The sequence below is a fragment of the Crocuta crocuta genome, unplaced genomic scaffold, assembly GCF_008692635.1.
Source record: "Crocuta crocuta isolate KB4526 unplaced genomic scaffold, BGI_CrCroc_1.0 scaffold466, whole genome shotgun sequence".
In the NCBI taxonomy this organism is placed as follows: Eukaryota; Metazoa; Chordata; class Mammalia; order Carnivora; family Hyaenidae; genus Crocuta; species Crocuta crocuta.
In genome coordinates this window covers 729,908-752,802 of record NW_027529672.1, presented here as the reverse complement: position 1 = coordinate 752,802, position 22,895 = coordinate 729,908, and the positions used below count along the sequence as shown (strand labels likewise).

At 49.2% G+C, this 22,895-nt stretch overlaps 1 protein-coding gene and 1 pseudogene across 1 annotated transcript in view; one reads left to right on the top strand and one right to left on the bottom strand.

Annotated features, from left to right (window-relative positions):
• The window catches only part of CPXM2 (carboxypeptidase X, M14 family member 2), a 128,752-nt gene that overhangs the window by 88,236 nt on the left and 17,621 nt on the right, over window positions 1-22,895 (top strand). The window contains exons 7-10 of the mRNA XM_077762914.1: window positions 10,233-10,321; window positions 17,318-17,441; window positions 19,635-19,831; window positions 20,816-20,995. Of these exons, the coding sequence (XP_077619040.1) occupies window positions 10,233-10,321; window positions 17,318-17,441; window positions 19,635-19,831; window positions 20,816-20,995 (590 nt within the window). The remainder of the gene's footprint in view (window positions 1-10,232; window positions 10,322-17,317; window positions 17,442-19,634; window positions 19,832-20,815; window positions 20,996-22,895) is intronic.
• LOC144230592 (V-type proton ATPase subunit D pseudogene) lies at window positions 2,649-3,486 on the bottom strand (annotated as a pseudogene).

Genomic DNA, 22,895 nt, shown 5'->3' with positions numbered 1-22,895 from the left:
TTAAATTTGCTGTGTTTTCAAAGCATATTTATGTTATTTATTGCCTCTCTTTCAATCCCATAATATCCGTGTCCTTGCTTTGCCAAAGATGAAATTCTAGAATACAAACCCTGTATTGGTGAGGAAGATGGGTCTCCCTACCGACCTGCTCACACTCGGAGGTCGTGACAGATTCTTTATATATGTTTGTACTTACTAGATTGTAACACTCTTTTTGTGTTGTCGAAACTATTAGAGACGATCTGTCTGATGAATACATTCATCTAGTCTGTAGACCAAGTCCTGTTTTTAGTCTGCCTTGCAGTTAGATGTTCAGTTCTTCCCAATATCTTTGGTTCATAAAGAACTGCATGAGGAATGTCTTTGTTTCTGGGTCCTTGTGTGCGTCCAAGGTTACTGTGTAAATTACAGGATCATTCTGTTTGTAGGATTGGTGCTTAGATTAGGTTACGACAAATAGGAGAATCGCTGGTGCGAGGGGTGTGTGCGTTTTCAAGGCTGATCCAGAGAGGATGTTCAAGGCCAGCCTGGTTTGGGTCCCAGGCCTCCTACGGGGCTGGTTTGTGCTTTAGTTACAATCATAGTTCCTGTGTGCTGCCGCCCAGGGCCTCAGGGCTTCCTGCAACACGTAGGGTCTGTAGACACAGATGCAGGCGGGTGTCCTGGAGGCCAGGAGGCTTGCTCTCCTGGGTCCCTTAGCACAGCCTCAGTCTGCCTGCTTTAAAGAGCAGCATCCCGGGCTCTCTCTGTGGGCAGGAATTCATCTGTTGTTGGTAAGGGGCAAAGGGCAGCCTGTGAGAGTCTCATAAAATAAATATTTCCCTGTGAAGTTATTCTTGGGATGTGTGTGTGTTTGAAGACGGGTCCATGGGGCCATTTAAACACAGTGACAGAGTTACAGTGTGAATTCTAGATGGGTTTCAAGTACACACTTGGAACGGCTCTCTTTTCCAACTCCAAATAGTTAGGGCCATCCTTCTTCTAACAGCTACTTAGCGGTCTGCCCAGAGGGGGGCTGGCCTCTGTGATGCCGCCTGGTGGTGGTCACATCTGAGGGACTGGGGCAGCACAGAGGCCCCCAAGTCTGTGTGGGTAAGTGAACCTTGCTCACTGCCCTGTGGTAGCACAGTCCCTTTGTGCAAGTCCATGAGGCCAAAGGCAGAGATAACCCAACCTCCTCAGCCGCTCAGGCCCAAGGTGACCTTGTGGCCTAAATGAAATCCCCCGGAGTCTGTTTTACCCGGAACTCTTGTTTATCAAAAATTCATTTACCTTTGCTTCTGCTCTCTTTGTTCTGTGCTTACCATCCTCCTGTGAACCTTCAGGTCAGGGCAGAGGAAGGTGGTTATTCTTTTCAAGTTCATTGTGAGTAATGTTTCCAGAAACTTTTGAACTGGAAAATGAATTACCACATGCCATAGTCTATTAATAGGATTTTTAAATCTCAGAACTAAAAGAAAATGGAGCAAGTTGTTTACAGTTACAGTTTTGCAAGATGAGAAGGTTCTAGAGATCTGTCTGACAACAATGCAGATATACTTAATACTTCTCAAACGAGCCCTTAAAAATGCTCAGGATGGTGAATTATGCATGTATTTTACCACCATTAATTTTTTCAATTCAAAAACTATTTTATTCTTTTTTATTTCTTTACTTTTATTTTTTTTAACTTTATTTATTTTAGAGAGAGAAAGAGTATGAGTGGGGAAGGGGTAAAGAGAGAGAGGGACAGAGGATCTGAAGCAGACTCCATGCTGAGAGCAGAGAGCTTGATGCATGCAGGGCTTGAGCCTACAAACTGTGAGATCATGACCTGAGCCGAAGTTGGACACTTAACCGACTGAGCCCCCCAGGCGCCCCCAGCCTCTTTTTTGTTTTTTTGTTTTGTTTTGTTTTTTTGCTTTTAAATCATTTTACTGTTTATACCATAGTCACATTAAAATTGGCAGAACTCCCCATGACAGAGACCTGTCATGCCAGGAAAAATAGTGAAGGTTTCGTGCAGCTTGAGGGCAGTACCCGGGTAACGCAAGGATGGCGGCAGCAATCTCGGGGAGCAGGTAGAAACAAAGGGCACTACAGCGACAGCTGGCCTGAGGCCACTGCTGTTTCCTAAGGGGAATTTCCTAATATGCTTGGTAAGCAGAGCACTTGTAACATATGTGAACGGAATAGGGTACAGCTCCTGCAGAGTAAATTCTACAGGTTCCTGGGCAGGGTCTACAAATCTCACGTGATAAATTGGTTGCTGAATTATGATTTTGCAAAGGCAGCCCCATAACCAACATCCAAGCAAATTTTACCACAAGTGAAATTCTTAGGCCAAAAAATAAATAGCCACACATACCAAACCTACACACCGTGAATTAAAATGGTGCCATGTTGGGGCGCCTGGGTGGCTTAGTCGGTTAAGCGTCCGACTTTCGCTTGGGTCATGATCTCGCGGTTTGTGGGTTCGAGCCCCGCGTCGGGCTCTGTGCTGACTGTCAGCTCAGAGCCTGGAGCCTGTTTCAGTCTGTGTCTCCCTCTCTCTCTGACCCTCCCCTGCTCACGCTGTCTCTCTCTCTCCTAGAAATAAATAAAAAAATATATTAAAAAAAATAAATAAAATAAAATAAAATAAAATAAAATAAAATAAAATGGTGCCATGTTAGGGCTTATGAAAGAGCCAGAGCAGGAAGCTATTCAAACAGAAGATCCTTGTCTTTTTCTTCAGCCAAAAGATTAGCAGGCTCCATCACCTCTCCAGCTGCCCTCCGCTGCTCCAAGTCCTTCTCGGATTTTTCCTTGAGAATCTTTTTCTTCTCTTGTATTTTCTTTAACCTATAGAACTCTTCTCGCTCTCTCTCATCCAGCTCTGTGATGATATAAGCAAGGGTACGTTCAATCCGGGGAATGATGACATGTTCAATGGCATTTACACGCCTGTTGGTTATCTTAATAGCTTCATCCAAAGTAACAAAGGACGTCTGAAGTGAAGCTAGTTCCACCAGTAATTCCACTGCTTTGGCATAATTCCTCTTTAATTTAGCCAATTGTTCCCCACCTCTGTCTAAACCAGCCAGTTCATAACTGTCAGTTCCTTCATGGTAATGTTCAAACACTGGCAAAGCAACACCTGCTACATTATCTTTCTTAGCGCAAATCTTCACTTGGGCTTTATTTACATTTTGAATAATGGTGGTGCTGAAGTCCCCTGCCATGAACTTGGCCTCGGCCAGTGAAAAGGCAGCCTCTCTCATCACTTCACCCATCAGCATTTTAGTCTCTATTATCTTCTTTAGGATTTGTCGAAATCCAAGAGTTAAGGCATCAGATTTTTTCTTCAGGAGGTTTCGACCTGTCTGTGCTCCTTTTAATCGAGCCTTCATGATGGTCTGTGCCATGCGCGAGGGAAAGATTTCAATACGGTCTTTGCCCGACATTCTGACGATGACAGTTCGGCTGGGGTCTGGGCCGGGTAATCTTGGCTGCAACAACCCCCGCCACAGGTTGCTCCCCTACCAGAGTCAGCTGGTTGTGTCCCCCAGCCTCTTTTTGATGAGACAAGAGGAACTCGTGTGGATGGATGCCTGTGTACCAGCTGCAGCCTATCTTCCTCTTACTCATTGCCTGGGCCTGTCCAATCTGGAAAAAAGAAAAGGAATTTGTGTTCCTTTCAGGGAAGCTGGGTGGATGGAAAGGTCATGAGCTCTGGCTTAGATCAGACCTGGGTTCATGCTCTTGTATCATCCCTCAGCACCTGTGGTCTTGGCCAGCTTCTGGAAATACTCTGTGCTTTGCTCATCTTGGGTCTAAAGTGGAGATAACCCCTTCCTCTTTAGAATTGGGGCTAAGTCCTTCTACCCTTTCCGCAAACTTCCCAGTGAAATGACCCAGGCCCTCCCCATGGACCTATCAGAGGTCCTGAGTCTTCCTCCCCCTCCTGACCCCCAGGATTTCTGGGGCTACCTGGGGTGGTTGCCTGCACTCTCCAGGCGGTCCCTTTCTGCCCTCTGCTTCAATGTCTTCTCCCAGCGCCCTGCCTGGTCTGCTTACCCCATTAGTCCCCTACCCCCTAGATTTGAGAATAATGCTTATTCACACCAGGAACTATTGCTGAGGTTTAGGGATAAGAAGGGGGCTTTGCTGCATGTAACATAGAGCCACATGGACCTGACAGCCCACATTCCTGTCGCTAAGCCGCCTGGTCATCCCAACAAAGGGGGATCCATGTCTTGCTGCCTTTCTTTCTCAGAGTGGCCTGCCACATGCCGCTGAGACTGTGCTCTCCCTGTGTAGACCTTTCCTCTGCATCCCATTTCCTGTCTGGCTTTCTCTGACTTCCTGTCTCTTGGACTTCTGGGTTGGGGGAGGGGAGTGAGCAGGATTGAAACATCTGTTTCTTTTTTAGATAAAGACCATGAACGCCTGTCCTCTCCTTTCTCCCATCCTGGCTTGATGGAGCCTTCCCTTTCAAAGCCATGAGTTCGGGAGAAGGACTCAGCCGCTCGCTTGGAATGCACGCGAGCTGCCCTGCTTCTCCATCATAATTGTTCACCTGCTCTTCCATCCCTGATGCGTAGATGCCAGGAAGACTAAACAAGAGCCATTTGTAGAGTGCCCGCATGTGCTCAATGCAGGACAAGTGTCGTTTCCCCCACTTTCCCTTCCTTCTTCTACTGCCCTTGGTTGGACCATTTGGTTCTGTGACTAACTCATATCTCAAGTCACCAGACCCCACGGATGATGGGAAGACAAAAGAGATGATGTTTCATTTCTTGTCCTGGTTTTGTTTTGTCCTCTGTTATGTAGCATGTAGGCTACTGGCTGCTCTTATGACCTGCTGACGGGCATAAACCTCCACTGTTACAGAAACCAGAATGCCTCCCTCTCACGTCTCCCCCTTGTGCAGAGGACCCTCAGATTTGGGGATGAGAGAGCAGGTTACATGGGGAACCACAGATTTCCCTCCTTCCCCGGGTTCAGTAACATGGCAAGAAGCCTACCTCTTACTGTATGGAAGTAGCTCAGTTCAGAAAGGTGGCTGGTCCTCCCCTAGGGGCCTTTGTATAAGACATTCCATGGCTAGGTCCACAGGGTTGAAGACCTTCCCCCCACATTCATGTCCATCCGGAACCTCAGGATGCGATCTTATTTGGAAAGAGGTCTTTGCAGGTGTGATTGGCTAAGATTAGGGTTGGCCCTAAATCCAACGACTGGTGTCCTTAGGAAGAGAAAACAGACACAGAGGGAGAAGGCCATGGGGTGACAGGGGCCAAGATTGGCATGATGTGGCTACACGCCGGGGTTGCCAGCAACTGCCAGAAGCTAGGAAGAGGCAAGAAAGGACCCTCCCCTAGAGCCTTGAGCTGATTTCAGACCTCTGTGCTTCACAACTGTGAGATGGTAAATTTGTTCCAGGCCACCTAGGTTATGGTACTTTGTTATGGTAGCCCTATAAGCTAGGGCCCTAAGGGACCCAGAGATGGTGGAATGTTCCGTAAGTGTCCTCACTCCCGGGGGTGTGGCTGTCACTCACCACCCCCTCTGCCCTGCCTTCTAGTCTTGCTGTGCCATGGTGATAGGGAATAACAGCTGAGCACACTCTGGGCTCCTTCTCAGAGGTCTCCTGGCCCCAGACGTGTTATCATTTTCGTAAATAGTCTTTCCTAAATAACCAGATTGGGAAGCCTATCCATCCATCCACCCGTTCATTCGTTCCTCACTCGTACATTTGTACATCCGATGCGTAGGATGGGCCAGGCCCAGGGATTCCAAGAGAAAGTGGACACTTCCACTGCCCCCCCCCAAGCTCTCGCGGGATAACAAGAGAGGTGTGCTGGCATCCTTTCCCCCAGGGAAGCCCCTCTCTACTCATTGGGCTGGGGGGGTCCAGCCATGCTGGCCTTAGCCTGTCTTTCCTTGTAACTGACGGCAACACGCCCTTGCTGAGTTTCAGTAAGCCTGGGGTTTCTCTTGCAGCACCTGCCCCGTGTTGATTATCAGGAAACTGAAAACATCAGCGCTCCTGACAACTGTCTTTTCTGAGCGCTGCTCCCATCAGGCTGCAAATTGGCCCCAGGGCTGTCTGGAGAAAGAGCATCCAATCGGAGAGGTTCCTGGGCTTCCGCGTGCAGCACACGGGGCCCTTACGCGGCAGGGCTATAGGCAAAGGGGTGAAAGGAAATCAGCACCACCATACGCTCCCCTTTGGAACCACTTGCAGCTGTGGGTTTGATGGTCCCACGGACAGTGAGGACCCGGCGTCCAAACTGTCTCTGCCAGGAGCCCCAGTCCTCCTGCTTCGTCCTCTCGGAGGGATCTTGTCAAAATGACCGTCGGGCGGGGCCTGGACACACATGACCTCTTGTCCTTGGGAGGCCGGCTCTTGGGTGCCCAGCTTGCATTTGGTGCCAGGTTATCTGCAGTCAGGAGTCGGGGCTTACGGCCACGTTGGCGAGTATTCCTGGGGGAGATGCCGGGCAGGCCTTTTCTTAAAAAAATGAAGTGAAACTCACATAATGTATAAGTAACCATTTTGAATTTTTTAAATGTTATTTATTTTTAAGAGACAGAGAGAGAGATAAAGTGTGGGAAGAGGAGGAGCAGAGAGAGAGAGCCACAGTGTCCAAAGCAGGCTCCAGACCCCAAGCTGTCAGCACAGAGCCTGACTCGTGGCTTGAACTCACAAACCGCGAGATCATGACCTGAGCCGATATCAAGAGTCAGATGCTCAACCTACTGAGTCACCCAGGTGCCCCTCTAATGACCTCATTTTAACTTGCTGACCTCTGTAAAGATGCTCTCTCCAAATAAGGTCACCTTGTAAAGTACTGGGGGTCAGGACTCTGACATATCTTTTTGGGTGGGGAGGGGACATAATTCAACCCCCAAAAGGTATAATCAGTAGACGGGTTCAGGCAGAGCAGGATTTTGAGTAGCCGAATAAGAGAAGGAAAGTCAGGGGGATGGTTTCAGGCTCCACGTGCCCCGTCAGGAGTTTGTCCCCATAACTAAGTGTACGGTGTTCCAGAAGGAATCGACTGTTTCTCAGCACATATGACGTGTGAAAGTAAACACTTGAAGGGAGTCAGGACGCTGATTTTCCAAAGCTCCATCCGTGAGGAAAAAGGTCTCACAGACTGAATCAGGACTTGGGTTTCAAATGCCAGAAGCCCTCTTCTCATTAGCTTACGGGGTAGAGGAAGGCAGTTTTTCTTCCCATACATGAAAATTCCAGGGGTGGACCCGACTCTGACCCTGGCTTCAGGCAAGACTAGGTCTTTTGTCAGGGGCTTCTTGGGGTCTCAAGGCTCCCCTTCTGTCCATCTCACGGACAGGGAGACCAACACCCCAAACCCGTCCCACATCTGACCAACCCCTACAGAAGGAAAGTCTCCTTCTCCATTTCCAGGAGGAAAGCCATGTGACTGACCCAGCTCGGATCCGAGGATCTTGGGATCCCCTCTGAGCCAGTGACTCTGGGTACAGGACACATGTTTCATGGCTGGACCTCAGTCACATACTCATGCCTGGACATGTTGGGCAAGGTGGTTTTATCCAAACCATCCGGAATACACTCCCCGCAGGCAGAAGGGATCTTCTGTCCACAGAAAGAAGAAGGGGACAGTGGGTTTGACTAATTGGCCGTGTCTGCAGATCCTGGGCCCCCAGAGGGCTTGGCTTGGTTCTTACCCATCTCTACAGTACTGAGCTCCTAACAGGTTCTCAATAAAACTTTATGCAATCAGAATAAGTGGGCAAACAAAGAATTATTTGCTCAAAATGTGGGAGGTAGAAAGTGGTGAAAAATACCGACCTGTGGTTTTGAGACAGTTCTGGAACTTGTTCCCTCGTCCTTAGGCATGTTGATTAGTCTTAGGGAGGGCAGAACGTTGCCAAACATGGAGGTCCTTGGCACTTAGAGTTCTGAGTTTTTCTTCAATCCTTTTTAAGAACCTTGAAGGCATAACTTGTGTTTGAAGACAAAGGGGCTCCCTGGGACTTGGGGAGTGTTGAGTGGTTCTTAGAAAACATCATATGGGGGCACCCGGGTGGCTCAGTCGGTTAAGCATCTGACTTCAGCTCAGGTCATGATCTCACGGTTCGTGGGTTCGAGCCCCGCGTCGGGCTCTGTGCTGACAGCTCAGAGCCTGGAGCCTGTTTCAGATTCTGTGTCTCCCTCTCTCTCTGACCCTCCCCTGTTCATGCTGTCTCTCTCTCTCAGAAATAAATAAAACATAAAATTAAAAAAGATAAAAAAAGAAAACATCATATGGGTAAATAAAGTGTAAATTAGTGTGAAAAGTACGCTTTCCCTTTGCTTTGTGACTTACAGGCTTGGAAATCCAAGGGGAGGCAGCTCATGTGAGGGTGTGGTCAGCCACACTCCCGGAAGGAAAGTGCTTGAATCGGGGAGCCTGTGCTAAACTCGACCAGGCAGCTTTTGCTTTCTTTCCTGGACAGAATGCCAGCTCACCCTCATATTTAATTCCCTTCAGTGATGGTTCTTGTTTCTAATAGTGTTATTGACAAACCTTAGTGGATATTAAAACCCCGGTTTTTGGCGTTTGGGTCTCTATGTGATTTTCACTTCATTGCATGTGGCCTCAGTTCTCCGGGGTGAAGCCGGGGTTAGGGAAACCTGGCAGTCAGGCCTGTGGTTCTGGGGACACAGACACACAGCTGGTTCAGCTGACGGCGGCTGTGTGCCACGTGTACCGCGTGCCTCGTCCCTGCTGGCAAGGTGCTGAGTACCTTCACACAGTGCTCTTCAGACTTCGAGCCTGTAGAGTCGGCTGGGATTGTTTTTACGTGTGGATTCTGATTTGGTAGGTCTGGGCTGGGTCTAAACACGCAGCCAGAGTGCTGGCCCGAGCACCACACGTGGTGGCACAAATCGGGACCCGCTGCTCCGGTCCCACTCGGAGCAAATGCCCATCCGTCACCCACCACGGCCACGGCCACTGCCTCTGGAATCACCCTTTGAGCCACTCGGATCACACCACAGCTGCTGTGGCTCCAGCCTCGCCTGCATGGTGTCTGGGTAGGAGAGCGACCTGACTCAAGCACTGACTTCCCTCTCCGTTGGGAGCCACCCAGGATGTCCAGCTTCTTCCTCCAGATGGAGATGCCGTGGGGCTGGCAGCAGATCACGTCCAGAGAAAGACCTCCGGGCCCACTGAGTGCTCCTCCCCCTTATCTGCCTCATTCCTCTTCCTCCCCAGCCTTTCCTTTCTTCTCCTTTGTTCTCATAATCATATGAACCACACGGCTTATGTGGATTAAAGAAAAGAGTCAATTTATAAGGGGTAGAGAATCAAGTTAAGAGCAGACATCTCTTCTCAGACCTCCGAATCCCAGTCTCCACGGGTCAGCAGTGTTAATATAGCCTGATCGTGCCTGTTCAGGTGTTCTGACGATGGAAACCCCAGCCCCCCTGGCTCAGTGGGTAAGGGAACTGGGTATCTCGTGTGACTTGGAGTGGCAAGGGAGATTGGCTGGGATCCGGAGTAGCTACACCCAGTAGCTCCTGATGCTCGTGGGGTTTTCTTTGTCCTCTACTGCGGAGAGATTCTCACTCACCCCTCCTCTGCACCGTTCACATCCTTCCCTTCAGTCTGTACCAGTAAGAGAGGCCAGGAGGTGCTGTGCTCTGATTGGCTGAGACCAGTCACACTGGCCCCCTGAGTCGGGATGTGAAGTGTATTTCCTAGAAGCATTGGGACGATTCCCAAACTACACTGGGTTTCCTCTAGGAGGGGTGGAGGTGGACTAGATGCTGTGTGAGTAACTAATAGTGTGCACCATACTTCCAGAAGTTTCCACTTATGTATACAGTGGTGATATTCATTCACTTATTTATTCGTTGAGTGCCAAGAGTTTGCCAGGCACGTAGATTATCCCAGTTACTATTAAGGAAAAACCAATGAGAGAAGTTCCTTTCTTCCCTGTCTATGGGTGAAGAAACTAAGGCAAAGGGCTGCTTCAGTGACTTATCCAAGATCACACGGCACTCAGGTCGAAGAGTGGAGATTTGAACGAAGCATTCTGTCTCTAAGTCTACACTCCCCCCCCGTTGGCTAATTCTGACTCCGGAGATCCTTCTCCCAAGTTGGCTCTCTTAGCTCTGTGCATATGTTATGAAGCTAGAGGTTAGGCTGTGTCTCCACACAAATCAGGTAACTAACGGAACCACCACAAGGAATAGAATGATGTGAGTGAATGTAAAACCATATTTCTGTCCCTAGATCCAAATAACTATTATCACCGGCGGAATGAAATGACTACCACCGACGCCCTGGATTTTAAGCACCACAACTATAAGGAAATGCGCCAGGTAAGATCCAGATTTCTCAAAGAGTGTTATATCATATGCCCAGGAGAACATAGTTGTGTGTGTGTGTGTGTGTGTGTGTGTGTGTGTGTGTGTGTGTGTGTTTCCTTCTAGAAATTAAGATGATGTATTCAGGATGGGCANAAATGACTACCACCGACGCCCTGGATTTTAAGCACCACAACTATAAGGAAATGCGCCAGGTAAGATCCAGATTTCTCAAAGAGTGTTATATCATATGCCCAGGAGAACATAGTTGTGTGTGTGTGTGTGTGTGTATGTGTGTGTGTGTTTTTCCTTCTAGAAATTAAGATGATGTATTCAGGATGGGCGCCAAGCTACATGCTTATAGTTTCTAGGCTGAGGATGCCTTGTTGGGGTTACAGTGACCAGAGGAAGCCTCCTTCTCCAGCAAATGGTTGAAACAGAATTTGAAGCCAGACTTTTCTGGTTTAATACAGTAGTTCTTAAGAATCACGGTGTGTTTGGGGCATCTGGGGGCCTCAGTCAGTTGAGCATCTGACTCTTGATTTTGGCTCAGGTCATGATTCTGGTCATGGGATCAAGCCCTGCTTTGGGCTTCATGTTGGGTGTGGAGCCTGCTTGGGATTCTGTCTCCCTCTCCCCCTGCCTCTCTCCTCTGCTCGATGCTCACTCTCACACACACACTCTCTCTCTCTCAAATTAAAAAAAAGACTCACTGTGCGTTTAAGTGATCATACTGATTCGTGGATGTTAGTCATGGGCAGAGTTGAAGAAGAAAAAGGATGTAGAATACACTGATAATAGTAATTGCAGGACCTACATTAACTTACTACATTAGCAATTTACCTGCATTGACATGGTCAGCCCTCGTGACCACCCCAGGAGGGCAGGGTCTGTTATCCTTCCCTTACCGATGGGGAAACCCCGTTACCAAGGAAAATATCTAACACTACCACTCGCTATTCAGACTCTGATTCTCCATTTTGGTCGTATAACAGAATCACGTGGGGAAGTTTGGAAAAATACCTGTACCTGAACCCTACCTTGGGCTACGTGTTAAAGCTGAATCCTTCAGAGAAGGACCTGGAGGTCTAAATTTTTCGAAGCCCTCCTTGTATTTCTAATGTGCCACCAGGCTTAGAACTACGTATGAGTTGGTACCTTTATAGCTCTTAGTACTTTTGTACCCTTAGTGGCTAAAGTCAGTGCCAGCTGACATTGTCCCCAGAATTAGCTACAGAAACCAAGTAATTCTGAGCTGGGGACAGTATTTGCATACTGGGCCTGGAAGGGAGAAGGGACCAATTGCTGATGACGACAGGCCACGAGAGCTGTCCACGTGCAGAGTGCTTTGCCTATGAAACCTGTTCAACCCCTGTCCCCAGGGAGTGCTGACAAATGAGAAACCCTTGGATACTTAAGAATCTGTTTGCAGAGACTGAATGGTCAGAGATCCTCATGAATACGTTTCCAGAACAAGGATTCACCAAGGGCAAATCAGCAAGGCTCAGAGCAAGGGCCCCTGGGCACTGAGACAAGGAGCCGGCCACCCAGTACAAATGGAGGCGTTCCTGAGGTCAGAGCACTTAGGCGGAGCTGAGACGGCTCTCCGCCTCCCCCCAGGGAACCCACAAACCCAGCTCGGCTTAATGTCATTTACTTTGAGACACTCACAAAGTTTCCAGACACCTGTCAGCACAGATAGAGGTGGGACATGCTAAAAAAAAAAAGTGTCTCGCTCTCTTGTTCTTCAGAAATCAGGCTAATGTGTTTGAACTTGAGGTCTGTGCATCAGCCCTGCTGCACTGCATCCTCAGGCGTCTGTGGGACTCTGGTCCCCATTCCATTCTACGGAGCACTCGTGTGTTCACGCGGCTTTGCTCGCTGCACGTCTTGGGACATCTTTGCAAGCCCAGAAGCTAGGCAAATACCAACTCAGTTGGTGCAATTAATGTCAAGAGCAATGAATCTGAGTGCGTTTAAAATGAGCTGTTGCACAGAGAGTCTGGGGAGCTGATGTCTTTAAATAGTTGTTCTGTGTGGAAAATCGAGGTCCTTCCAGAAAAATAGAACGAGTGGAGGGTGCTTCGTTACCCCGGGCGATCCTGCTCACTGTCACGTGGTGATGCAGAGCCAAGAGGGGCCTTGGAGTGGCCAGTGCAGCCCCTGCCGGCAGTGCTGGGCGGCCCCGGGGCCCTGCAGCCCTCCACTGGAAACTGTTCAGGGGAGCATCTATCAGTCCTGAAGAGTGTTCCAGCCGGAAGTGATTTGCCATTTGGGTTCTTGGCTCCTGGGAATGAAAAAGAAGCCAGCATTTTTAGCAATTCCCCGTATGAAGTCTGCTAGGTTACTATAGAAATCTCTCGACTTCAGAAAAAAATGTTAGTTTATCCTAGTATTGAGAGCGACATTTCCAATAAACAACAACAACAACAAATGAGAAACAGCAGTGGAGCAGGAAGAGAAAATAGAAAAACATATTGCATTGGAAGGGGAAAATGCCGTGAATGTGTGCAGGAAATATTTCTGGAGCACTGACTTATGAGGCGCTGTGCTTCCCCAGGGGGAGCCCCGGTGGGTGGGATGCGGAGGGAGGCGGAGGGCAGAGAGCAGGTTGCACATCCCTGGTGTCATGAGGCCGAGTGACCTCACCCCTCCAGGAATGCTACCGCCTTTCCGGCACGAGCCATGGTTCCTAACTGCTGAGTTACCTGTTTGTATGCGGCTCCTTCATTGGGGACCATGAGGACAGAAACCCTGCCACTCTGTCATAAACTCATAGTGTGCACTAAATAAATATGTACATTGGAGATCTTTCCAGGGGAGATATTTAGGGAATAGGAGGGAGCAGTGACTGGCCCGATTGGCCTGGTTGGAAAGAGCTTTGGTTGCAGATGGGGTCGGCTCTCACCCGAGCTCATGGGCCAGCCTTGGGCAGGTGAAGACAGAAGAGAGGGCACCCCAGGCAGCATGAGCAACGGTATGGAGGTAGGAGCGAATGGCATGTTTCTAGAACAGCCTCTCGGAGAAGCTTTTGTACCGAGGTCTGAGAATCAGAGGTTTCTACATGGCAGAGTAGCGTTTCAGAGAGATTCGCCTGGAAGTCTTATGGGGACTGGACTGGCAGGGACGGCCACAGTCCCCAGGAGAGAGGCCACTGGGGCTGAAGAAGGATGAGAGAGAGGCATCTCTGAGGAGGACTGGCTAGTCCTGGGTCCCCTGTTGGAACGAGTTGGGGGATCGGGGGATCTGGCCTGCCTCCGAAGAGGGTGGCGTACCATCCACAAAGGGAGAAGGTCAGTGGTTTGGAGGAGAAGGTTCATGATTTGACTTTGGTTTTGGATGCGGTGCAGTCAGGTCTCGACGCTGAGGAAGTGTGGGGAGGCTGGCCGTAAGGGGGCTGCGATGCAGAGACACGGGGCGGAAGGTGGCCAGCTAGTGGCATTGACTTCCAGGCCAGCGAAGGTGGGGTCAGGGGCGCCGGGCTGTGGGGCAGCGGCCGAGCCTGCCCTGGGGGTGGGTGATGGTGGCAGGAAGCTAGGGGAGGGCGTCCAGCCTGCAGATCCGGAAGAGCCCACTTCCTCACCCCTGGGATGCCTCCTACTGCCCTCCTGCCCCTCCCCCTCCCTCTGGGATTCCTTCCCCCCCAGGACCAGATGCCGTTGTCTGTTTCTCAGGCAAATGAAGAAAGCTGCTGGAAGAGAACTTTTCCTCTTCTCCCCCCGCCCTTTTAAAAAACATTTTCATTTTTTGGAGGAACCATTTTACATGAACATCAAACGCAAACCCAAGGCTAAAGGTCAGTCCTCCTTGGACCCACCACCCTACAGAATCAGACATTTGCATTTTCCCCCCCCCCCCCCCTCTCCCCCCCCAGAGCCAGTAACTTGTAGTCACTGGAATCCGCCATGTTCTGCCTCTACTCGGCCTTTTCTACGTCCTGTTCCTGGCTGCTCCTCTGGCATTTGCAGACCTCAGATCAGCATAACTCTCCACAGCGAAGGCGGCCCCCGATGCCCCAATCCTCGGCTACGGTGGCCCTCGGCCCCAGCTGGGCTCAGGCACCTCCCACAGGATCGTGCTCCCGAATTACCCCTCGTCTCTTCAGTCCCACCTGCACTTAGATGCGTNTCCCATCCTGGGCTTCAATTTCTGTGCTCACAGAACTCATATGATTTTGATCAGAGGATGGTTATAATTTTGCCCTGCTTTCCTCAGTGAATATTGGATCACGGGCCATTTTCTGTGGTGTCCTCATAGTTGTGATCATGCTGGTGCAGAACATTCCCAGGGAGTGGATGAGTGGATACAGCACGCTCAGCCTTCCTGGCCTGGAGCGCTTGGACGTCTCCCCGCTTTGTGCCCCCCGGGGAAAGGCTGAAGCACCACCACGGCAAGTGCCACCGTGCCTGTCACCGTACCTTCCTTTAAGCAGAAACCCCTTCTTGTATATTGCTGGAAACTGAATTTCTGGAGGAGGGGCCTCAAGTTCTGTTTCCTGCAGGGGAGGGAAGCAGCAGAACCTAGGATTCAGTAGATAACAAGGTTGGCAAAGGGTATTCCCATCTCGGGGGTGAAGAAACAGAGTCTTGATGGAGCTAGGACTCTGCAAAGCCAGGCGCTCTCTAAGTATCGTTCTTAACCTGGTTTCATTATCACCCCCACCCTGGGAGGCCCTTTAGACACTTACTCAAGGACCCTCCAGCCCATTACATTAAATACTGATGAGTAAGATTTTGTGGGGTTGGCTGAGCTCTGGAGGGCCCCAAAAATTGTGATGCGGAAGGACTTTCAGTTCCTGATACCCAGGTTTCAGCTCCTGGGGTGGGCGTGATGTCATCCCTTCTAAGAATGCATGCTCTGAGGTCAGGAAGAAATTCTAGTCCTTTCCGTCACATTAGCCATCAAGACTCCAGGCGCCTGGGGGGCTCAGTTGGTTGAGCATCTGACTTTGGCTCGGGTCATGGTCTCATGGTTCGTGAGTTCGAGCCCCACATTGGGTGAGCTCTGCTTCTCTCTCTCTGCCCCTCTCTCACTTGTGCCCTCTCTCTCAAAAAAAAAAAAATCACGACTCCAACTCCAGTAAAACATTTTTTACTCTTTTCAGGAATAAGCAAGGTGGGTTCCCGGCCAGGTCTTTAACGGGGCTTGTGGCCACTGGAGGAATCTTCCTGGCATCTCAGAGAGAATTTCTCTCCATACAGAGGGGATTGTAAGGTACTTCATAAAGGAGATTTCTTACATGCCTGTGTCCTCTTTGCCATGTGTAGAAGGGGTGCCCATGACACCACAGCACAAGGAGGGGGTGTGGCTGGTAGGAAAACACTGTGATGGGTGGGGTGTGAAGAGGTGACTTGTGAGTCGTGGCTGAGGCCATACCCTCCTGAGCGACGTCTCCATGGCTAAGTGTGCATTCAGCGGAAGGTGGAGTTTCTTCTTCTCCAATGTCAAGGTTATGGTCTCTAACACAGGTGGCGCATCACTCCTGCGGCTGATTGGACGGGGGAGGAGGGTAGGCACTGAAGGACAGCCCGGCTCTGTGCTGGATGGCTGCATGTGCTGCCTAGTCAAGGATGACCCGAGGGGCTGTGTCTGCAGAAATAGTCATTGATCTGAACTAAGGCAGTGGATCACGGGCTGATCGGGGTTTGTAAGGTTGATGCTGGTGGGTGAGGATGACTACGGTCGGCAGGGACTGGTACGGGCGGCCCCGGATCAGATGGTGGCTGGGCCGTGGCCGTCTTCAGGATGATTGTGGTGTGCTGCTGACGAAACGGGCAGCAGAGAGGTGCTGGTGTCAATCACTTTGCTGCGCCTTCAAGGACAGAGAAGAGCCCTCGGAGTCCAAAGCCCTGGCCACAGCCGGCACCAGCTGGGTGACCCTGGGAAAATCACTCCATGTCTCCCTGAGCCTCAGTCTCCATGTCTGTAGAATGGGGACAGTCATCTCTACCTTACCTACTTCCCCTGGTGGTTGTGACTGTGAAGCTCAGTGAAGAAATAGAATGTGTGATGAATGCAGTTGTTGACATTATTAGCGATACTATTACCATGTCTCTGGGGAAGACGTGGCACTACTCATGTGGCTCCCCTTCAGCCCTGCACAGTGTATGTGGCCCTCATGGTGACGGGTGTAGAAGCCCTGGGTCCCTTACATGCTGCTTCTCCACTGATGGTGCGTTTCTGCTCTGGCCCTGTTGCGGACAGCAGTCCCTTATAGTCAGCATCCCCTTTCTCGCAAGGGAAGCCTGTGCTCCTCTGACAAGCAGATGAGCCCTCCTGACCTCCTTTGGCACCATGCCTCACCCCCTCACTCCAAGGCTGTCCATCTAACAAGCTTGACTTTAAAAGTAAAATTCAGGGGTGCCTGGGGGGCTCAGTCTGTTGAGCGTCCGACTCTTGATTTCGGCTCAGGTCATGATAAGAGGGTTGTGGGATTGAGCCCTGCATTGGGCCCTGTGTTGAGTGTGGGGTCTGCGTGGGATTCTCTTTCTCTGTCCCTGTCCCCTGCTCACACATGCTCACTCTCTCAAATAAAACTAAAAAATTTTTTAAATAGTTTAAAAAGTCAAATCTGGGAGATAACACCTACCTATTTCGCTTCCTTGCACTTCCGTGTCAAGACCTGCTTTCCTCCCCCTTGTAACCACATGACCCCCATTATCATGGCTTCCCTGCACCCCTTTACTCAGCACCAGTAAACTGGATCATCAAATGACCACCCTCCGTTCTGCAGAGATACAAGGCGCAGTGTGTCCCTTAAAGGATCTATAGTCTAGTTGGGAGACAACAAGAACACAGGAAACCACCGTAAAAATGGTAATACGATAGCCACGGGAGGTGATTCACCACCCCAGGAGAACGTTCCAGGCAGAGGGGATGGCGCTGGTGTTGGGGAGGGGGAGGGCACGCGGGGGGGCCATGGAAGGGGAACAGCAGGAGGCCGCCTTGGGAGCCCCCCGCCTTTGATGCGCAGCGTCATTGCTCAGAGCCTTGACTCCTTTTGCTTTTCAGTTGATGAAGGTTGTGAACGAAATGTGCCCCAACATCACCAGAATTTACAACATTGGCAAGAGCCACCAGGGCCTGAAGCTGTACGCCGTGGAGATCTCCGACCACCCTGGGGAGCATGAAGTCGGTGAGGTGGCCCCTCCATGATGCACCTGTCCCTCCCTGTCTGGTGCCTTCTTCAAGGGCCAGGAAATGTTCACCTCTATGAGAATATTCATGAAATAGGCCAGGAGCTGTCCACGCACCGCCCTCCCATAGACAGATTCCGCACATTTCGGTTCTGTGAACATCTTATCTTGTGATAGGGGCTGTCGGCTCATCTAAGCTGGAGAAACCTTTCTTTCCTCCAGAGGAACCACATTTAATTCTGTTCTCCAGCTCTGAGGCCCATCACACGAACCAAAGAAAAAAAGTGGCCAGAGACAGGACAGAATCCTTTTATCGAAGAAAATTCTGGACTCCTGGGTCATTAAGGGCTCAAGTTAGAGGAGGTCCCCTAAGTTTCTTTTTTAATTTCTATTCTGTTTTCAAACATTTCCTATTTTCAGCCATTGCCCGAGCCCGGATTCTCCTCTGGGTCAGAGAGATTTCTCTGGGTTTTCTTTTGCGTAAATCTGATATTTAAGTCTGAGGCCTGTCTGCTTCATCTCCAAACTCATCATTATTTCAGAAGTTCCTCGGGGCGCCTGGGTGGCTTAGTCAGTTAAGCGTCCGACTTTCGCTTAGGTCATGATCTCGCGGTTCGTGGGTTCGAGCCCCGCGTCGGGGTCTGTGCTGACTGCCAGCTCAGAGCCTGGAGCCTGTTTCAGAGTCTGCGTCTCCCTCTCTCTCTGACCCTCCCGGGCTCACGCTGTCTCTCTCTCTCTCCTAGAAATTAAAAAAAAAAAAAAATCATTAAAGAAGTTCCTCCTAGAAGCTTCTTTGAAAGGGTGAGGGCTATATCTGCAGGTAAAATCGCATTTCCTCAAAAGCAGTAGCTTTGCCAGTAAGAGAAGGAATATTGTCAGCCCCTGCCTGGCACTGATAAATACAGCACTAGAAAAGCTGAGCTGTTAAAAGGGAAAAACTCAAAGGCAACCCCCTTACAAAATTGTGTCAGTGCTGATTGGCTCTGCTGAACTGTTTTCTGCTTCTATTCATTCATCTTTGTGTCTTGTTTTTTAATTCTTTTAACATTTATTTATTTTGGAGAGACAGAGAAAGACAGGTCATGAGCAGGGGAGGGGCAGAGAGAGAGGGATACACAGAATTGGAAGCAGTCTCCAGGCTCTGAGCTGTGTGCACAGAGCCTGATGCAAGGCTCGAACTCACAAACTGTGAGATCATGACCTGAGCCAAAGTCAGACGCTTAACTGACTGAGCCACTTAGGTGCCCCTCATTTTTGTGTCTTTATAAGAGTTAATAGGAACATCTTCTAAGAAGAATGATTACCTCCCAAAAGAGAAAAATAATTGCTACAGCTTGTGTTTAATTTGTAAATTTTTTTACTCTTTTTTAATGTTTATTTTTACTATTGTTTATTGTCAAATTGGTTTCCATATAACACCCAGTGCTCATCACAAGTGCCCTCCTCCATGCCCATGACCGCTCTTCCACTCTCCCCCTCCCCCATCAACCCTCAGTTTGTTCTCAGTATTTAAGAGTCTCTTATGGTTTGCCTCCCTCCCTCTCCCTAACTGTTTTTCCCCTTCCCCTCCCCCATGGTCCTCTGTTAAGTTTCTCCTGTTCCACATATGAGTGAAAACATATGGTATCCGTCCTTTCCTGCCTGACTTATTTCGCTCAGCATAACACCCTCGAGTTCCATCCATGTTGCTACAAATGGCCAGATTTCATTCTTTCTCATTGCCATGTAGTATTCCATTGTGTATATTGACCACATCTTCTTGATCCATTCATTAGTTGATGGACACATAGGCTCTTTCCATGATTTGGCTATTGTTGAAAGTGCTGCTATGAACATTGGGGTACATGTGCCCCTATGCATCAGCACTTCTGTATCCCTCGGGTAAATTTTAAACTTTAAGCACTGTGTTACTTTATCTATTCTTGCTAAATAAGAATAAACCCTCTTCCTCGGCGGCTGGTATCATCCATGATTTTCTACACATTGTCTTATACACCTGACTATTTGAGACTTTAAAAAAATATTGTACTGATATAATTTGGAGGGGGGCTATTTGTAAAAAGAGACACGGTAAAATTGTAAGTTTATAATTGTCAGGCACTTTTTTGTTTGTTTTTACCCTGAATGGTAAGGCCTGTTTTGCTAGAAGCATCCACATGAGCCTGTGTTTTTTTTCCCATCTTGGAGTAAAGGTGAGCCAGAGTTCCACTACATCGCGGGCGCCCACGGCAACGAGGTGCTGGGCCGCGAGCTGACGCTACTGCTGATGCAATTCCTGTGTCAGGAGTACTTGGCCCGGAACCCACGCATCGTCCACCTGGTGGAGGAGACCCGGATCCACATCCTCCCTTCCCTCAACCCCGATGGCTACGAGAAGGCCTATGAAGGGGTAATGGTGCCACCCCGCTTGCCCAGGGCAGCAGCGAGGGATCTCACTTAACACATCGTCAGCTTTCCTTTGAGCGTCTCTGCTGAGCCAGAGAAACCTGGAGGGTTTGTGAAAGATGCAGAGCAGGAATTGACAATCGTGGGGATCGGAGACATGCCCACGAGTGGAAAAAGTGAACCTAAAGAGTGATACTTGTTACGTTTTCAATAATAACAGCAGACTAGAATAAAAATAATACCGAACATGGACCGAGCACATAATCGAGGCGGGCCCTCACTTCCATTATTGCCTGTGCTCCGAGAAAGGTTGTTTGTATTATTCTGATCTGTTGTTTATGTCTCATGCTCTAATTATGACGTAGAATGTGTGTGGGTCACAGACTATACGTATGTATAGGATTATATGTGGAGTATTGTTCATAGTATCTGGGAGTAAAATGGAAAACTATACTTGGAACCTGTCACATGCAAGTTTACAATACAGAATTTTGGTGGTGTTTATCAGTACAGAGTTGGTGACAGATTTTCAATGCCAGATTTGCCAAGGCCAGTTGGTTAAGGGTTTGCTATCCAGAGTCGTGGGCACGGCAGAGAGAATCCATTAACACGGTGGTGGTGGTTGATTTTGCAATGCCAGACTCTTAGAGTCGTTGCTACTCAGAGTTCCTCATCTGACCATTCTAGAAGCTTTCATAGGAGGGAAACGGGAAGAAGGGACGTAATAATTCTTGAGCACGACCATGTGGCAGGGGTGATGCCCTCCATCCCCCCTTGGAGGGATTTGGCAGTATTGCCCACCGCCTACCAAGTAGTAATAGAAGATGCTTCCGTATTCCCTTCTGGGTGCCATCTTTGGGCCAGAGAGTGTGTAGAGGCTTAGAGACACACCTAGATGGGTATGGATGGTGGACATGGAGATAGAGACATCTTGTGTAAGAAGAGTCCAGAAGCCTGTGGGTCCCTCACATTCGGAATTGTCTCCCAGGGCTCGGAGCTGGGCGGCTGGTCCCTGGGACGCTGGACCCACGATGGCATTGACATCAACAACAACTTTCCTGACCTAAACACGCTGCTCTGGGAGGCAGAGGACCGACAGAACCTCCAGAGGAAAGTTCCCAATCACTATATTGCAATCCCTGAGTGGTTTCTGTCAGAAAATGCCACGGTGAGTAAACCTACCCCTCGCACAGAGCAGAGGAGGGCCAAAGTGAACACCCACTGGTATCTGTGGAGGATCTGACATTTAAGAACAAGATAAAACCCAATTTTCCTGTCACGTTCTCTCCAAAAGTGGGCAAATGTGTTAGATAAGAACTACCTTCAAAGTTGGTATTCGCGGCCACTCTTCATGAAGGAGAAATCAGTGAATTCTGTTTCTTTACAACCACACAGGGCTTCACCAACACCAAAGAGTGCCCAAAACCCTTCCCCTGAATTGTGCGTGTTCCCCACTATCCTTGTTGCACTGAGCTTTGGCAGTGCTGTGGAATTGCTTTGAAATTGGCTTCAGTCCTTCCGGATTGCATGAGATGCCTCATTTTCATTTTGATAAGTCCTCATGGATTATTCCACGTCATGCTTCTTAGGAAGGAAAAGTGCATTGAATGAGAAAGGCATCCCTCGAATTTTCAGGGCATCTTTCACAAAGAGCATGCTGTAGAAGAAAGAATTTTCACTAAATTTCACATGCCTTTCATTGCCTCCCCTGCCCATAGTGATCTACCTCTCTAACCATGACCTCTGATCGTGTGTATCCTTCAAGAGGTCTGCCTCGATTGCTTATTTGAGCTAGGGGTAGGTTCACTGGGAACAACCGAAAAACCAAGATGACAATAGCTTAATGAGGTAGATGTTTTGGGTTTTTTGGGTTTGGTTTTTTTTTTGGCTGTTTGTTTGTTTGTTTTTCACATAGAAAGACCCTAAAGGCACATGACAGAAGCCCATCCCAGCAGAAGCCCCCTGATCATCAGGGACCAAGGTCTCCTCTCTTTTTCTCTCCACCGTGTTAGCCATGTGACTTTCATTCTCAAGATCATAATCCAAGATGGCACCTGGTCTGTGAAGGAAGAGGGGAGAAAGACTTAGGAAGAAAAAACAATAAAGGTCATCCTTTCAGACTATTCAATTAATTTTAAGAGGCGTTCCCAGAATTTCTACATAATACTTATGTTTCGAGCTCATTGACCAGAATTTATTTTTTATTTTATTTTTTTTTATTTTGAGAGACAGAAACAGAGAGCGAGCAGGGGAGGGGCAGAGAGAAAGGGAGACACAGAATCTGAAGCAGGCTCCAGGCTCTGAGCTGTCAGCACAGAGCCCAACGTGGGACTCCAACCCATGGACATGAGATCATGACCTGAGCCAAAGTTAGACACTTAACCGACTGAGCCACCTAGGTGCCCCCGAGCTCATTGGCCAGAATTTAGTCAAAGCATGCTATCAACCCACTGTGAGGAAGGCTGGAAAATGCTATGTTTTAGGCAGCACATGTAAGGTAAAAAAATAATAATAATGCAAAGAACTGGCTTCTCTTCCTGAGGAATCCAAGGAGAAATGATGAATGAATAGAAGGCAACTCCCCTGCTCTGTCTCGGGGCTCCAGCCCATGGGCTGTGCGGGTACCACTCAGTGGAGGGAGGCCAGCATGACTGACTGCCTCACGTAGGGATGCGTGGGACGGTGTTATTCAGGCCCTCAAGAAACAACCAGTTAAGCAATGTAGACAGACAGTGGCAATGCCCTGTGGTGGAAATCGGATGCCCAGGGGCAGCTGAGTGGAGGCAAAGGATGCCGGGCCCCTGAGTCTTCTGCATTCTCTCTCCTATTTCCTCATTCCATCCTACACCATCTTCTCCCCCACCTCTTCCCCCGCCTCAGTGTACTAATGACCTCTGGTAAAGCTGGAAATTCAAAGGATGTTATAATTTGGGAAGTCTTGGACCAGAATTGGAATATGGTTGCCAGCGTCCTTGGCCCTGAGGCCATGAGAGATAAGGAACAATTTCAGCACAGTCATAGAAACTCCTGGGATGTCAGTCTTTGCTTTAAGACTAGAATTTAGCTTT